General features: G+C 43.2%; 1 protein-coding gene and 1 long non-coding RNA gene across 2 annotated transcripts; both read left to right on the top strand.

Moving 5' to 3' along the window:
* Nucleotides 1-7,319: 7,319 nt before the first annotated feature.
* LOC120437960 lies at nt 7,320-9,531 on the top strand. The gene is made up of 3 exons (XR_005611535.1): nt 7,320-7,379; nt 7,464-7,565; nt 9,474-9,531. It is a non-coding gene; the product is annotated as an uncharacterized LOC120437960 (long non-coding RNA).
* A 692-nt stretch (nt 9,532-10,223) lies between these two features.
* LOC120437941 (NLR family CARD domain-containing protein 3-like) lies at nt 10,224-15,187 on the top strand. The gene is made up of 4 exons (XM_039608459.1): nt 10,224-10,276; nt 12,982-13,183; nt 13,347-14,652; nt 14,689-15,187. The coding sequence occupies exons 1-4, from the start codon at nt 10,274-10,276 to the stop codon at nt 15,185-15,187; spliced, it is 2,010 nt and encodes a 669-aa protein (XP_039464393.1). The 5' UTR covers nt 10,224-10,273.
* Nucleotides 15,188-18,473: the final 3,286 nt, after the last annotated feature.

Raw genomic sequence — 18,473 nt, 5'->3', positions numbered from 1 at the left:
AGTGTCACGGTGTAGAAAAGTGACAGCAGGCTGCACTGAGCTGTGATTGGTTCTGTTTGTGTCAGGGCTCTGTGTGCGGGCAGGTAGAGATGTGGATCCAAGTGCAGGACTCTGAGACGGAAATGTAACTGAAAACCACAGCTTTATTGCTGGCACCAACAAAACAGAAACCAAACATGAAAACACTAACTGAAATACACAGGCAGGATCTGATGGTACGACACAATGCCGATATATACATACACAGGGTGTATATATTATATACACAGGGTAGTAATGACGGAATCGGCAACAGGAGGGAGACACAGCTGGGAGAGATCAGGTACAGCTACAGTGGGAAGGAGAAAACTACAAACATGGTGGTCCTGGATGTTCCCCACAGTGTGAGGAATTAGACAGAGGCTGTGTCCCAATTCAGGGTATGCACGCTTGAAGTAAGCATTTCAAGTGCGAGCACGTCACTGCCACGCGACTCAGAGTGAGGACTGAGGACAGACTGATGGCACACACTCAGCCTTTTGCCACTGCATGCACAGCTGTGAGTCATGTGACACTCGTGCACTCGTGTTGATCACACCTCTCATTGCAGATAAGTGAACTCTCCCAGGGGCAACGATCACACACAGTGGTGTGAAAAAGTCTTTTCACTCAGTCATTTCTTCCTGTTTTTATCACACACATGTTCCTGTTAGACAAAGATAACACAAGTAAATAAATGATGATGTCATTGATTAAGGCACAAAGGTGATCCCAACCTACCTGAGCTGTGTGCAAAAATAACTGCCCCTCTGCTTCAATCATGAATGAACTGTGATGAAGCACATTTGTTTCTAAAGCTGAGTTCAGTTTGACAAACACACTCAGCCTGATTACTAGAAGACCTGTTGGATCAACAGACTCATCAACTTCTACAGAACCCGTGTGAGAAAGTGAACAGGCTGAAAGATGTCAAACAGCAACACATGATGCCACCATCTACACAATCAGCTGACAGAGTCACAGCTGTCAGTCTGCACAGGGTTCAAAGCCATTTCTAAGGCTTTGGGACTCTGTTGAACCACGGTGAGAGCCATTAGACACAAATGCTGAAAGTGGGGAACAGTGGGAACCTTCCCAGGAGCCAGTGGCACCAACATGACTCCAAGAGCACATCGACATCCAGGATCTCACAAAGAGCCCAGAACAACATGAAAGACCTGCAGGCCTCAGTTAAGGTCATCATTGAACAATAAGAAAGAGAATCCATGGAGGAGTCCAAGGAGAAAACCACTGCAGACCAAGAAGAACACAAAGGATGGTCTCACACTGTCCAACAACATGTTGATGATCCCGTTTGGGAAAGACTCTGTGGACTGATGAGACAAAAGCTTTCTGACAGCTTTGAGTCCTGTTACATCTGAAACTAACACAGCATCAATGAAAAGGAGCCTCATAGCAACAGTCACATATGGTGGTGGTAGTGTGATGGTCCCATGTGATGCATCATGGCAGCAACAACAACAAATACACACATGTAACAAATGTACAATAACAGATCATTAAGTGTCACGGCGCCGTGCGCATTAGTATATTTGACTGAAGCTTAATAATCAGAATAATGCTCTGATCTCTTCAAATAAATGAAATCATACCTTTCTACTAAAACTGTTTCTGTTGGTCTCCACCTTTTCCTGAACCAGACCCTGCAGGATCCACCTGAGTGTCCCAGTCCTGGACCCTGTTTGTAACCAGGAGGGTCCCAGGCCTGATAATTGCTGATGGATTATAAATATTCTGGTTTCATTCTCATTAAATAAATATGTGTATAAATATGTGGATTCATGTTTCAGTCCTGGACGCTGATGCTTGTTTGTTTGAAAGGACACAGATGGACCTTGTTTCCTTCTTTCCTTCCTTTTCGTGTCCTCTGTGCTTCATCTGCTGCTCTTCACTCTGTTACTTTGGACTGATTTCACTCACACTTTGTTTCCATGGTTTCTTTGCGTCACGCTGACAGCACGTGAACAACACGACATGTTTGATCTCAGAGAAGGAGCAGCATCCTCTCTCCAACCTGTTTCTCCATCTTCTACAACACCTGATTCATTCCAGTTTCTCTGCTTTCACTTTGATTCATGTCAACATGAAGCCTGAACGTCTGTGATGAACACACTATCAGCATCACTGACATGTTTCATCATTTAAAAACACTTCCTGTCACTGTGGTGGTTACAGTGACATCATGCAGTTTGTGTTTTGACCTCCAGAGGGCGACAAATCAGCACAGACAGAGAGCTCCATTCAAACTTTGCTGCCATCAGTAATAATTCTTCAAATATATTCCAGTATAATAATTCCAGTTCCAGCTCAGACTGTTCATTGTTACCCAAATAACAAGCCGTGGGTGACTAAGGACATCAAAGCCCTCCTCAACGACAAGAAGAGGGCTTTCAGAGGGGGCAATAAAGAGGAGGTGAGGAAGGTCCAGGTGTTACTAAAGGACAAGATCAGAGAGGCTAAGGACAATTACAGGAGGAAGCTGGAGTGGAAACTCCAGCAGAACAGCATGAGAGAGGTGTGGAGGGGCATGAAGACTAGGGCTGGGTATCGTCACTGATTTCTAGAATCGATTCAATTCCGATTCACAAGGTCCCGAATCGATTCGGTCCACGATTCGATTTAATTCAATTCGATTCAATTTGAATCTGGGAAATTTTGACAGTCAGAAATATTATAATTCAGATCAGTACATTTACATATTTTTGTATCTATAAAAAGGAAGCTGACACACGCAAGACTTTATCAAAGGTGTGAGCGTCACAGCAGATGCCTTTGTGTCAAAGTAGCTGAAGATAAAACACAGAAAAACATGAAGGTGGTTTTCCTGGCCTGGGATTTTATAAAAATATTCTGCAGTACATCAAAAACGAAAGAAAACCATTAATCAACATATGAACGTTACCTGACGTTACAGCGGCTTTATTAGAGACACGGCTGGGCGTTTTGCATTTTGCATAATGTTAAAAAGTTTAATTTGGTTCAGTATTGAACAGCAGAAATTAGGTTTTCTTTTCGGAAGTATGTAAAAGGGAAAAAAAACAGCGGCCGACAGCGCTGTAAACAACGGTAGACTTGTGCATATAGCAAGCGAATAATGCAGAAAACAGATTTTTAGACGGGAAACTGTTGTTGAAGTACAGGGGGGGGGGAAGCTGTGCATCGTGGTGGAAGCAAAACAGTAAAAGTCAGAGTGATGACGATGTTTATGTGAAGCGTAGTTTGGATCTTCTTTTGCTGCTGGTTTGGTCAATATTGCTTGGAGAGAGATCAAACTAACAGCTTTAGAATCAGCGCAAAAAGGGCGTGAACACAAAGCGCGGACCCGCCGACAGATCAGAACCAGCGAGCTGTCGGCTTTCAGCCCCGACAGTGTCTGTGCCGTCAGGTGAGAAAGGCGACATCTCACTGATTCTGATCCGCGGGTCCGCGCTGTGTGTTTACGTCCTTGTGCAGAATCCGTGTACCTGCTCTCATTTACTGTTTTGGCTGTTTGGTGGTTGTTGAAATTTTGTGAGTTTTCACCTGAGATTCTGGCGTTTCGGGCAAAATAAATTTATATTAAAAAATCGATTCAGGATTTTAATGAATCGATTTTTCGTTATCCAAGCCAGAATTGATTTTAATCGATAAATCGATTATAAAAACCCACCCCTAATGAAGACCATCACTGGATTCAGGCCAACCAACAGCAGGGGAGGTGAGGATAGAGCTAACGAGTTGAATCTGTTTTTCAATAGATTCGACACCACAGTGTCTGCTCACACCCCCACAACCTCACCTGTAGTCAGCCTGGAACCCAGAGCCACACCACTGTGCCAGCCTCTCTCTCCACATGGTGCTGTTGCCTCCTGTGAGATTCCTGACACCCCTCCCCCACCCATCACCTTCACTCAATACCAGGTTGAGATGCAAATGAGGAGACTTCATTCAGGCAAGTCTGCTGGACCAGACGGAGTGAGTCCCCGCGTCCTCAAGGCCTGTGCCCCCCAGCTGTGTGGAGTCTTTCATAAACTGTTTATGCTGAGTCTGAGTCTGCAAAGGGTACCAGTGATGTGGAAGACATCATGCCTATTCCAAAGACGCCACGTCCCAGTGGCCCCCAGGATTACAGGCCCGTGGCACTGACCTCCCACGTCATGAAGACCCTGGAAAGGCTCATCCTGGACCAGCTGCGACCCATCGTCAGACCACATCTGGATCCCCTTCAATTTGCCTATCAGCCTCGTCTCGGCACAGAGGACGCCATCATCTACCTGCTCGATCATGTCTACACCCATCTGGACCAGCTGGCGAGCACTGTGAGGGTCATGTTTTTGTACTTTTCCAGTGCTTTCAACACCATCAGGCCGACCCTCCTGGGTGATAAGTTAACAACGATGCAGGTGGATGCTTCTCTGGTGTCCTGGATTGTTGATTACCTGACAGGAAGAACACAATATGTACGTCTCCCACAGTGTGTGTCTGACAAGGTGATCAGCAACACAGGGGCACCACAGGGGACTGTCCTCTCCCCCTTCCTCCTCACCCTCTACACCACAGACTTCAGCCACTGCACACAGACCTCCATCTTCAGAAGTTTTCTGATGACTCTGCGGTGGTTGGATGCATCAGCAGGGATGATGAGACAGAGTACCGGGCTGTGGTCGACTCCTTTGTCACGTGGTGTGAGCAGAATCATCTGCAGCTCAACGTGGCAAAGACCAAGGAACTGATCGTGGACTTCAGGAAGACCAGGAAACACTTGACCCCTGTTTCAATCCAGGGGGTCAGTGTTGACATTGTGGAGGACTATAAATACCTTGGAGCACACATTGACAATAAACTGGACTGGGCTAAAAAAAACCCCACACTTTACAGAAAGGGCCAGAGTCGTCTCTATTTTTTGAGGCGACTGAGGTCCTTCAACATCTGCCAGAAAATGCTCAGGATTTTCTACGAGTCTGTTGTGGCCAGTGCGATCCTCTATGCCGTTGCATGCTGGGGGAGCAGGCTGAGGGTCGCAGATGCCAACAGACTCGATAAACTGATCCGTAAGGCCAGTAATGTTGTGGGGATGGAGCTGGACTCCCTCAAGGTGGTGTCGGAGAGGCGGATGTTGTCCAAGATAAAGACAATGTTGGATAACACCTCCCACCCACTCCATGACATGCTGGTCAGTCACAGGAGCGCGTTCAGTGAGAGACTGAGATTACCAAAAGCACCACTGAACGACACAGGAAATCATTCCTGCCTGTGGCCATCTCCTGTACAACTCATCCACTTAACACACTGGTTACTGCAACAGCTACATGTTTCTTTTCCAGCTATTTATTAATGTGTGACTTATGTATATATATATATATATATATATATATATATATATATATATGTATATATATATATATATATATATATATATATATATATATATATATATATATATATATATATATATATATATATATATATATATATATATATATATATATATATATATATATATATATATATATATATATATATATATATATATATATATATATATATATATATATGTATATATAGTACTATTCTTAGTTAGCGTGTTGTCTGTTTTGTTAATGTTGGTTTATAATGGACTGTAACTGTAACAAAAATAATTTCCCCAATAAAGTATTCTGATTCTGATAATCATCAGTGTTTGAGCAGTTATGATATCAGGGACAATCTAGACATGTGTGACAATACTGAACATGTCACATGACACACCTTAAACATCATGTGATCCACTCTCAGTCTGCACTTTCAATCATCACTTCAACAGATTGAAATGAGCTTTGAAGAAACATTCAGTGAAATAAATCTTTCATGGATTCATGTGAGCAGCAGATGAACTTTGTACCAACAACATCTTCAATAACAGAGTCTGAATGAAGCTCAGGTGTTGATGCTGCTCCCTGATTGGACGGTTGGTTTCAGCTCTGCTCTCAGTCTTTACTGCACAGGTGAAGGTAGAAAGTGTGACTGGATCTACAGACTGGAAACAGAGAAACATGCTGAACATTTGAAGCTTTGCAGCAGAAATGTTCATGTTACAAATACAGCAGAGCTGATCTGGGATCAGTGTGTTCACACCTGCAGCTACAACAAGGTTTCATGTCTCCACACGTCAGGATGTGAACTTTACTCTGACTCAGTCTGAGCAGTCAGACTGCATATTTTCAAAGTTAACACATCAACACACACAGCTGAGCCCCTCCCACCTGTGCTGAGTTTCAGGTGGAGTCCCGCCTCCTTCCAGTAAGCAGCTCACCTGTGTGTCCGTGTTTAGTGTCCAGGTGTGGAGCTTGTTGTTGGTGTGTGAAGAAACTGTAAGTTTGCTTTGTTTCCTCCTTTAACAGTTTGTCTTTAGGAACTTTACTGTTTGTTCAGCTCATGTTTGATTTCTTCACACAACAATGTTGTTGTTTTCCTGGCTAACATCAGCTGTGTGCAGCTTAGTTCCAGCACAAATCTGCCGCTCCCTAGTTCACGGTAACGGACTCACAGCTGGACCAACGAGGCCGAGTGTGTCCTCACTCTGAGCTACGTTCATGTTTGTGTACTTGTAGTTTGTACTTTGTGAGTTCAGTCAGAGTCCACAGAGGACGCAGCGTACGTGATGACGTCACATCCCTTTACCTCCTTTACGAATATTTACACAAGAGACACCTGCAGAGCTCTGACGCTAAGCTAGTGACACGGCATGCTAACGCTAAGAGCTCTTACAGACACGAGTTAAAAAGCTGCTCTTAGTGTTTAATCAGAGTCCAGGACTGAGAGCAGCAGCAGAGCTGATGGATGATGAATTACTGGATGGAAGAAGCTTCTCATTAGCAGTGAATCAGTGTGTGTGCAGTTCTCTGCAAACTCAGCAGGAATAATTAGTGTGAAGCTTTAACTCTGCTGATCCTCTTTGAATCATGGATCAGCTGAAATGTTTAAAATGTTGTTCACACGTGTTGGACTGACTGAAGCTTCCAGTCACAGTGAATCAGTGTGTGTCAGTGAATGCATCGTGTGTGCTTCACGGCTCCATCTAGTGGACTGATAGTAGAGCAGCTGATGGCAGCTTCCTCTGCCTCACACTGCTGTCTGACTGCATTCAGCTGCCACTGAGATGAAGCAGGAAAGAAGCAGCTGATATTTGGACAGCACACATGATGGAAAGGAGGATTTCAGTTGATGTACACATGAATGATTTGTGTTTCCTCTGCAGGTGAAGGTAGAAAGTGTGTGTGAGCTGAATTGAGCAGCATGGATCAGTGTGAGGAGAGAGAGGAGGAGTCCTCCTCTAAAAGCACTCTGTGTGGGGAACATGAGAGCCAGACCAAAGCTCAGAGGTGAGATGACCATCTCTAACTGTCCATGACTCTTCTCCATGTCACAGCTCAGCACTCACATCACTGCTCCATCATTATTCACAGGAACCCACCTGGACCTCCACCCAGCTCTGTGTCCTTACAGAGCAACTGGTCTAAAGATGGTGATCCTGACTTTAAATCAGGCGTGTGTCGTCCTGGAGAGAGGTAATGTGTGTGTAAATGTTGCTGTGTGTTTGTGAATAAATCCTCCATCATGTTTAATGTCAGCTCTGTTTCACACACATGTTCATATGTGCAGTGGTGTGTGTTGGAGTGTTTCCACAAACACAGCAGATATTCAGAGATTATTTTTAGGAAGGGGAGATGTTCTCAAACTCTCTGTCCTAAAACTCTTCCCTCAGTCTGATCCCCACTTCCTGCTCCTCAGCAGTGCTGCTGTTTTCATCAACCAGGGCAGAAACGTGTGTGAAAATGTTAATGATCCAGTTTGTTAGATGAACGTGTGAATGTTGCAGTGTGCTGTTAAACAGTAACAACTGTGACGTGTCCTGATCTGACAGTAGATCATGTTTGTGTTCTTGGTCACATGACACAGGTCAGCTGTTCACACAGAGTTCAGCTTCATAGGCTGGAACAGTTTGGAATAATACTGGGAATAATGGTTCTTATATGGAGCTTTTCTCCTCTGAGCACTTTGATACTCGCCTCATTCACACATTTATACGAGTGCGTTTCCTCTTTTCCTGTGAGTTCATATATAAATGATAACACACTGTTAGTCGCTCACACTGGGACTGCATCTTTCTTTTTAATCTCACCTTCAGTGTCACACAGACAGGATCTGATGAGCTTCTTGTTCCTATAGTGAACTGAGTGATAAAGAAAGCTCCTTTCAAACATGAAGCAGCGATCCAGCTGCTCTTGGTGGCAGCAATCCAGCTGCTGTTGGCAGCAGGCTGACCACAGTGATGAATCAGATCAGGAGGAGTGCAGGATTCATCCAGAGGAGTTTACTACACCTCACTGACTGTGCTGATCTCACAGCGACAGCAAGTTTGTTCCACAGTGTTGATGCTGAAACAGTGAAACACAGTCCTGTGTTTGAACCCTGACCTTTGACCCTGTAACTGTCATTTATTCTCTGGTCTGAGGGTCTCAGCTAGAAGCTGCTCTGAGATATAAAGTGCAGCTGTAACATGTAGAGATTTGATTAAACTGGATTCTGCAGTGAACATGAAGCTGCTGCAGTGGTGTGTTCACTGTCCTCAGTGTGTGTAGGAGCTTTGCTGCTGTGTGTTGTACTGACTGTAGACGAGACGCTGCTGCATCATTTAGGCCTGAATACACTGAGCTGCAATCATGTGATCAGGAGGAAATGAGGGTGTGGATCAGCTGATCAGGAGCATTGATCGCACTCTAGAAACCTTTGTAACCTGTACAAATGAGACTGAACTAGTCATTAGATTAAAAATGCCTTTGACTGTTTCTCAACACTCAAGTACTCCCGTTCTCACATTCTTGGCAGAGATGGCATCATACCACTGTTTTATGTACTGATATCATGAATTTGGATATGAATCTGATACGGTCTATTTTATAATCACGAAAACTGCTTTTTTAAATCTATCTGCTGCATTTTTTACTCAAATTTAAAAACAAACACTAAAGCTGTTCTGTTATACCTGTATGCAAAAACTACACTGCACCCAAAATATCTCACAGTTCAGCAAAACTGATCTTTTTATATAAACTGTTAGCAAAATTTTAAGTCTCAGTATGTAAAGTAATATTAAAAAAAGTACAGGGTGGGCCATTTATGTGGATACACCGTAATAAAATGGGAATGGTTGGTGATATTAGAGTCCTGTTTGTGGCACATTAGTATATGTGAGGGGGCAAACTCCTCAAGATGGGTGGTGACCATGGTGGCCATTTAGAAGTCGGCCATCTTGGATACAACTTTTGTTTTTTCAATAGGAAGAGGGTCATGTGACACATCAAACTTATTGGTAATGTCACAAGAAAAACAATGGTGTATCCATATAAATGGCCCACCCTGCAGTCTGTGTGATCACAGCTGCTTCAATGATTTTATCATGTTTGTGTCTGCAGAGGTCAGAGGTCACAGTCTGCAGGGTCCAGCTGTCCGTCTTTGAGGAGTGACCGGTCCAAAGAACCACCTCTAAAATTCAGTGGTGAACCTGGACCAACGAGGTCAGAGAGCTGTGATGACTCCTTTACATGTTTGTGTTTCCTGGATAAATCTGACCTGAAACATCCTCAGATTGTTACAGAGATTCATTAAAAAGAAAACAATGAAAGAGAAAAGATCCAAATGTTCGACTTGGTCATTTGCTGTTTGAGGACAGTGATGCTCATATCTGTGGGGAAAGTGTGACCTGAGTGGGTTCATGTTTGTCTTTAAAGAGCTGCTCTGATTCTCTTTGTGTCTGATCTGTTAAACAGTCTGAGAGGTCACACAGAGACCCAGCAGCTAAAGCCTGGATCATACTGGCTGCTGTTACTCCATCAGGACAACACTGAACCACAGTGCTGTTCATGGAAATCAATCAGTGCAACTTTACACTGTATTACCAAAAGTACTGACTCGTCTGTCAAGTTTACACATGTAAACTTGAGTGACATCATATTCTGAATCCACAGCACTTGATATGATGTCAGCCAAGAGTTCAACATATAACAGCTTAAACTGTTGTAAAAAGCTTTTTTCACAGGTTTAAAATTAAAAAGGCTAAATTAATAATGAAAGTGGCTTTGTGTGTGTGTGTGTGTGTGTGTCCGTGTGTGTCCATGTGTGTCCATGGTTCGTCCACAGAGTGGACCAGCAGAGCTCAGAGGTTCCCAGTGGTCAGTCTGCCCAGCAGCATCAAACACAGCTGGACTCCATATTTATGGTCTGTACATGTACAACAACTACTTTATTATTAATATTAATAATAATACATTTATTTATAGGTCCCTTTCAGAACACCAAGGACTCTGTGGACTAAATGACCAAAAGAAACAAACTTTGAAATCAGACGGTGCAAATGTGATCACAGGGAAACGTTTTAAACATCGAGGCTTTAAACAGAAACCAAACTGAAACTGTTTGTAGTCGAGATCAGTGGGAATGAAGCTGAAGAACTGTTTCTTCAGTAACTTTGAGCTCTTAAAAAAGAAAAACTAGCTGAAAGTCTGACTGCTCTTATGAAAAGTACAGAGAAATTATGGGTCGCTCAACACTTGTGCACAATATAAGAGTTTAAATAAATCTAAAGAGTAACTCAAAATCCTACAATCATACTGACAAAATCATCTACAGCTAACTATCCAAGTGGATTTGTTTAAGACAGCTCCATCTGCTGGTGGCCCTCTGCAGGTGCATGAAAGGGGCGTGTTTATAGTGAAAGTAGTAGAGAAAGTAAACCCTGTGGGAAGGAGGAGGACTCTCAGCAGCTTCTAGCTCATATTCAGACATTTGACTTCTCACTGAAAGCAGCAAGTTTGAGTGTCTGTACCTTAATTAGAAGAGATAACATGTCCATAGTAATTAGAGTTGATTGAGCAATGCTGTCCTTGTAATGTAGTTTATGATTTTTATACATCTGTTTGTGGACAAGTCCAGTTTTACTGTAGAGCCTCTCAAGTTGGTGACAGCAGTCAAAGTTCACGTGTAAACCAGAGCAGCCAATCAGGTCCAAATGTGTTGTTCACAGTGAGTGGGATCATCAGTGTGCTGCTATGTTAACATCCTGCAGCAGGATGTGTTTGGTCAGAGAATGGATAGATCACTAAGTCATTGTTGAGTTTAGGGGGATGGTAGACAGTTGGAGTAGGTTCAGCCAGTTTGACACACAGTAGATTAAAAATAACTGAAGGCAGGAGCAGACAGCTGTATGACTTTCCACCTCTCACATAGATTATTGTCCCAGGGCAGTGCCACAGGGCTGGTAGATGTAAACAAACCTGGAGGAGAGGATTTATTCATCTGAGAAAAGTCACAGAGTTGTGTCTTGATGCTCAATCATCCAGGTACGTAAATCCCAAAAAGGTTGATTCTGTTCATCTGGACGTTTTGAGTGGGAGAAACGTTTCATCATCATCAGGTGACGTCTTCAGTCTCAGCTAACTGCAGGTTTCCAACCTTATAAACTGAAACCAGCCTACTGAAGGAACAATGGGCTGGGAGGTCAGTTCATTGATCATTGGTACGCATATTGTCAGGACCACTGATCAACAACCACTGATCAATGGCCATGAGTCCCATTCACAGAGAGTTGGGCCGTTTATCAATGCCCAAGTACGCGAGTACGTACTCGCGTTCTCGGTGACTACGTACCCGCCGAGAACGCCAGCACGGACTCGCGATTTGTACAATTGGAACACCAGCGTACGTGATGATGTCACAGGTCCGGAGTTTTTACTGCCGTCCCCTCCTAATTTAACTGTGAGTAACATGTTATGAAGCTTAACTTTAATCACAGCCAAACCGGTTTACTCAGGAACAAATAAAACACTCAAATAAACCAAACATTAACATTTAGAAGTGATCTAAGTGACTTATATATCATTTTTAACCTCAGTAGTGAAACCTCTATTAATAAAAATAGTGTACATGTACATACGTGTACATACCTTAATAAAAACAAGCAGGTGAGATGTTAGAACGCTTTTATTTCTATTCTAGTGGACACTCAATACTATAGACAGCTGCTGGGGTTTCTTTAACCTGAGTAGTGAGGCGATCCCATGAGCGCGGGAGGGGGTTAAAAACGATGTGCCGGGAGTCCGCTGTTGAGTTTTGGACGAAATGCATTCTGGGATATTTAGCTGTACCAAGTCCACACGATGATGCATGCTCGATAAAAGCGGGCGGGCGAGAACACATCCGGGACTTTTCGCGTTCTCAGCTTGATGCGTACTTCGAATTGGAACAGTACTTGGTCTCCGACTGATGACGTATCACGAGTACACGAGAACACAAGTACGCACAAGTACGCATATTGATAAACGCCCTTGGGGAATGGCTGCAACCACAGCATTGTAAGATGGTGACAGATGTACCCTTAGACCCCTCCTCCATTCAGAGATGGTCTTTCCCTTTTCATATAAATGGCCTCCTTGACTCCGCCCTCAAACCAGCGTTCACATTTACTGAGGGCCTTCTTGGTGTGATGTTCTTCTGCTTCCCTGGCTGCTGTGTCTGTGGGGATGGTGTTTGTTCTGTGTTGTAGCGTCCTGATGACGTCCAGTTTGTGCTCCAGTGGATGATGAGAGTCAAACCTTAGATACTGATCCGTATGCATAGGTTTACGGTACACGTCAGCTTTTAGATGTCCCCCATTACCGATGGAAATCTCATAGTCTAAGAAGGCTAACCTTTTCACAGCTCTGAACACCAGTGAAATGTTTCTCCCACTGAAATCGCTGCATTCATATGAACAGAATCAACATTTTGGGATCATGGAGTTGTGGAGAATGTCTCAGTTAATCAGATAAAGTCAAACTTATAATTGGTGAAGAGATCGTGGATGATATGCTCCTTGATCGTAAAGAAGTGAATGTTGTGTAGACTGAAGTTCAGAGTGGTGGCTCATTCATAAATATTCTGTTCCAGCTGCTGGAGGACAACATCATCACTTTTGTGAAGAACGAGCTGAAGAAGATCAAGAAGGTTCTGAGTCCAGATAAGCCCCAGTGCTTGGAGTTTCAGAGGGAGGATGATGAGCAGAGGAGCAGCAGAGAGGCATTTGTGAAGATCACAGTGGACTTCCTGAGGAGAATGAAGCAGGAGGAGCTGGCTGACCGTCTGCAGAGACGTAAGAGGATTTCTTACTTAAGGTTTTAAGCTGTTAAATAAATGAGACACCTGTGACACCAGTGTGTTCAGTCATTTCTCAGTGGGTCAGAAATTGTCATCAGCATTTTGTAAAACAGGATTGTTGAAGTTGTATTTTTATTATTATTATTCAGAACTTCCAGCTGGAGTTTGTCATCGTAAACCTAAGTCTGCTCTGAAGAAGAAGTTCCAGTGTGTGTTTGAGGGCATCGCTAAAGCAGGAAACCCGACCCTTCTGAATCAGATCTACACAGAGCTCTACATCACAGAGGGAGGGACTGCAGAGGTCAATGATGAACATGAGGTCAGACAGATTGAAACAGCATCCAGGAAACCAGACAGACCAGAAACAACAATCAGACAAGAAGACATCTTTAAAGCCTCACCTGGAAGAGATGAACCAATCAGAACAGTGCTGACAAAGGGAGTGGCTGGCATTGGGAAAACAGTCTTAACACAGAAATACACCCTGGACTGGGCTGAAGACAAAGCCAACCAGGACATCCAGTTCATATTTCCATTCACTTTCAGAGAGCTGAATGTGCTGAAAGAGGAAAAGTTCAGCTTGGTGGAACTTGTTCATCACTTCTTTACTGAAACCAAAGAAGCAGGAATCTGCAGCTTTGAAGACTTCCAGGTTGTGTTCATCTTTGATGGTCTGGATGAGTGTCGACTTCCTCTGGACTTCCACAAAACTACAATCCTAACTGACCCTAGAAAGTCCACCTCAGTGGATGCGCTGCTGACAAACCTCATCAGGGGGAAACTGCTTCCCTCTGCTCGTCTCTGGATAACCACACGACCTGCAGCAGCCAATCAGATCCCTCCTAAATGTGTTGGCATGGTGACAGAGGTCAGAGGGTTCACTGACCCACAGAAGGAGGAGTACTTCAGGAAGAGATTCAGAGATGAGGTGCAGGCCAGCAGGATCATCTCCCACATCAAGACGTCACGAAGCCTCCACATCATGTGCCACATCCCAGTCTTCTGCTGGATCACTGCTACAGTTCTGGAGGATGTGCTGGGAACCAGAGAGGGAGGACAGCTGCCCAAGACCCTGACTGAGATGTACATCCACTTCCTGGTGGTTCAGGCCAAAGTAAAGAAGGTCAAGTATGATGGAGGAGCTGAGACAGAGCCACACTGGAGTCCAGAGAGCAGGAAGATGATGGAGTCTCTGGGAAAACTGGCTTTTGATCAGCTGCAGAAAGGAAACCTGATCTTCTATGAATCAGACCTGACAGAGTGTGGCATCGATATCAGAGCAGCCTCAGTGTACTCAGGAGTGTTCACACAGATCTTTAAAGAGGAGAGAGGACTGTACCAGGACAAGGTGTTCTGCTTCATCCATCTGAGTGTTCAGGAGTTTCTGGCTGCTCTTCATGTCCATCTGACCTTCATCAACTCTGGACTCAATCTGCTGGAAGAACAAAAAATAACCTCCAAGCAGTTTTACTATTTTAGACCAAAAGAATCTTTTCCAAGAGAAACAGACTTTGATTATTTCATAAATGATACTGACCAATCTCTCCACCAGAGTGCTGTGAACAAGGCCTTACAGAGTCCAAATGGACACCTGGACTTGTTCCTCCGCTTCCTCCTGGGCCTTTCACTGCAGACCAATCAGACTCTCCTTCGAGGCCTGCTGACACAGACAGGAAGTAGCTCACAGACCAATCAGGAAACAGTCCAGCACATCAAGAAGAAGCTTAGTGAGAATCTGTCTGCAGAGAAAAGCATCAATCTGTTCCACTGTCTGAATGAACTGAATGATCGTTCTCTAGTGGAGGAGATCCAACAGCACAGGACTTCAGGAAGTCTCTCCACAGATAAACTGTCTCCTGCTCAGTGGTCAGCTCTGGTCTTCATCTTACTGTCATCAGAAGAAGATCTGGATGAGTTTGACCTGAAGAAATACTCTGCTTCAGAGGAGGCTCTTCTGAGGCTGCTGCCAGTGGTCAAAGCCTCCAACAAAGCTCTGTGAGTACATTTGTACTCATGTCTTTACTTTTAACATCCAACTGTGTTAGTAATTTATTTCACTAGGCTTTCTGTCTTTGTATGCATTTGTATCCTAAAGTTTTGGGATTTCTCCAATACAGCTGTAACCTGTTTGATGGCTCCAGAACTCGGTGCACTCGAGACGCTGAATCAACCATAAACTCTGATCATCAATGCTGCTGTTATGTTATCAGTCTTTGTTTAAAAACTTAGGCTGCATGTGCCTGATGTTGTGATACTTTATATTCACATGCATGCTCCTAGATGCATTTCTACTGCAGGTCTATTTTTAGTCACAAATATTAGTGAAACACTTGCTTTTACGTGCATGGTGGGTCCTGCATTAAAGAAAGCATTTGAACTACTCAGTGAATCATGGCAGCCAAAGAAACATCCTTAGTTACACTTTAAACTAAACTCTGCCTCAGTCTTCCACAGTGTGTTTGTTGTTTCTTTGTTGTTGTTGGCCTGCTCTCTCCTCTCACTCCAATCTGGTTGCAGCAGATGTTTGTCCCTCCCTGTTCCTGCTTTTCTTCCAGTTTTTCTTTCACACTGTTGTCAAAATGTTGTTACAGACTTGGGTGCAGCACCTCAGTTCATCTTCAGTCTGAAACCAGCTGTTTTAGCTATATCCCCTTTAAGCACACCTTCCCTGGTCATCTCTGCTGTGGTTGCTATAAAATTTAATCTTGATTTAAAAAAAAAAGAACAAAAAAAAGAAAAAACTCAAGTCAGACTTGATGCCATTTATTGGCAGCATGGTGCCTGTTTGTTTTTGATGATAAACTGCAGCACAGTCTAAAGCAAACCTTCTGACTTTATTGACTTTATGCATGTATATGTTCTTCCTGTTCACCTTGGACACACAACAGCTCTCTGTTTGTTGTGATTGGATCTAGAACACAATTCAGATCAGCCAACATATCCTAATCTAGATGATTTTTAAGGTGGTATCTGGGACGAAAAGTTAAAAATCAGGTTGGATGGCCTGTACTGTGTGATGGCCTTCGTTGCACCACATTGATAGCCATGCAGGGTGGTTCACTCCTTGGGCAAGAAGACCGAGGAGTGAGCCACCCTTGGTCAAAGCTTGGTCATTCAAGCTCACTGTTTTCCCCTTGTTGGCTGATGATAAGTATTTTTGTTTACCTGACTTATAGTCATCACTGTCTTCAAATTAACTCAAACACTGCTGACTGCTGTAGCTTACCTGGCTGAGCAGGTGACCCATGTACTGAAAGGTAGAGTCGTGACTCCAGGGCCTGGTTTGAGACCATTTCCTGTGTGTCATTCTCCTCACTTCTCCCTCCCTTCCTGTCTTCTCTGTCCTATACAGTGAAGACAAAAGGCCTCAGGTTCTGAAAACTCTTCCCCTTCATCATCTTCCAAATCATCTCTCTCATCTAAAATCACCAGTATTCTCTGAGTAGAGAATCTTTTCACAATCTTGAATGATAAGGATCTAAGTGGGTAAAGTTATTTATTTGTTGTGTTCCTATTTGCAGCTGGGATAGAGTGTGAAAAACTCTCGGCTGCTAAAATTACATCCAGTTTAGAAGAAAAACATTGAGTGAAGTGTTTGTTTCATCATCCTTCACAACTCATCCACCAGGTGTCACAAACTGCAGCAGAACAGTACAAAGCATGTCTTACTGGATGGCTGCAACAACCTACCTTTGGTATTTCTTGACAGCATGAGCGTAATATTTACTGAACAGAGTCGTCTTCTGTAATCTTTTCAGATTCACATTCAGAACACTGTATTTATTTCCAAGGGGCAATTAGGATACTGACCTTGCCAACCGTACATACAATACACAAAAATCACATTGGGGAGACAGGTCAGGCTAGGTAGCTGGCCGGTCAGCCGCTAGAGCAGCGACCCGGAACCGAACAGCGGAAAGTGCACAACATCAGGAAAGATGAGGAGAAAAAAGAACTCCCCCCAGACTGAGCTCCAACACGGAGATCAGTTTGAGAACAGAAAAAAAAAAAATGACCTTATCGCAGAGCACATGAAAACTCTTAATATGCCATAGCGCCTTGTGGGGTTTTGAACAGCTGATTCTGCTTTCTTTAATCTTCAATAAGCCAGGGCCAAGCCAGCTCCGATCAGCAAGAACCCTTTGCTGCTGTGAATGTCCGTGCTGCTATATTTCAGTATCAGGCTCTAAATGTACAAATGGATCTGAGAAGATTTCCAATCATGTTTCTACTAGATTTACAGTTTGTTTTCATGTCTTCTGACTCAGAAGGTGGAGCAGGTGGAGCTTACAAGGAGTAAGTGCTGATATAGAAGAAGAGTTGTGTTTTAATGAAGCTATTTAGTTAACCAATAATTGTATTGCATGCTGGTATTAAAAAATGTCTCATTTGACTGATTTAATTAATTTGTTTTTTTCTTCCAGACTGAGTGGCTGTAACCTCTCAGAGAGAAGCTGTGATGCTCTGTCCTCAGTTCTCAACTCCCAGTCCTCTAGTCTGAAAGAGCTGGACCTGAGTAACAATGACCTGCAGGATTCAGGAGTGAAGTTTCTGTCTGCTGCACTGCAGAGTCCACATTGTACACTGGAAACTCTCAGGTCAGGATCCAAACATACCCACTGCTGATCATTAAATGATATTATTGTATAAACCACCAAGCTTTATAGAATTGGCAGGTGACCTTTTCTTTATCTTTGGATTGCTTAGGAGATTCTTAATTACTGTCTGAAGATTTTTTACAGTCACATATTTTGTTTTAATGGTAAAACAGAATCATTGTTCAGTTCAATGAGCAGGTAGCTGTGAGATTCATAATAATGAGATATATTTGTATTAAAGATGACTAAACTTGAACAGTAGCTGTGTGAGTTACTGTGTTTGTTTCTAGTTAACACAAATAAGGTGTGAACAACCAAATAAAATATCAAAAATATTAAGTGGTCATCGATACTCAATTTGTTCAATACTGAATACATTGGAGCACAAATTGTCCACATTTCTGAAATATTTCTGGGTGTAACTGTTACCAAAGTGCAATTTAGACCTGACCTGTGGTTGTTATCTAAGTGATAATCATCAGTTCTACTAAAACAAATACAAAATAAAGAAATTTGACACATTTTGTTGATATCAAAAGCACACTGAACTGCACACTGTTATAGATCCAGAGGGCAGATTCTTAATCATTAAACTATCTATATGTGATAAAAAGCTATGTATTGTAAGTGTATATGGTCCAAATGTTGATGATCCCTCATTCTTTCACGGTTTTTTCAGTGCACTCT

This window comes from Oreochromis aureus, linkage group 3, assembly GCF_013358895.1.
Source record: "Oreochromis aureus strain Israel breed Guangdong linkage group 3, ZZ_aureus, whole genome shotgun sequence".
Lineage (NCBI taxonomy): Eukaryota > Metazoa > Chordata > Actinopteri > Cichliformes > Cichlidae > Oreochromis > Oreochromis aureus.
Note: the sequence above shows the minus strand (reverse complement) of the source record. Positions and strands in the feature narration are given on the sequence as shown.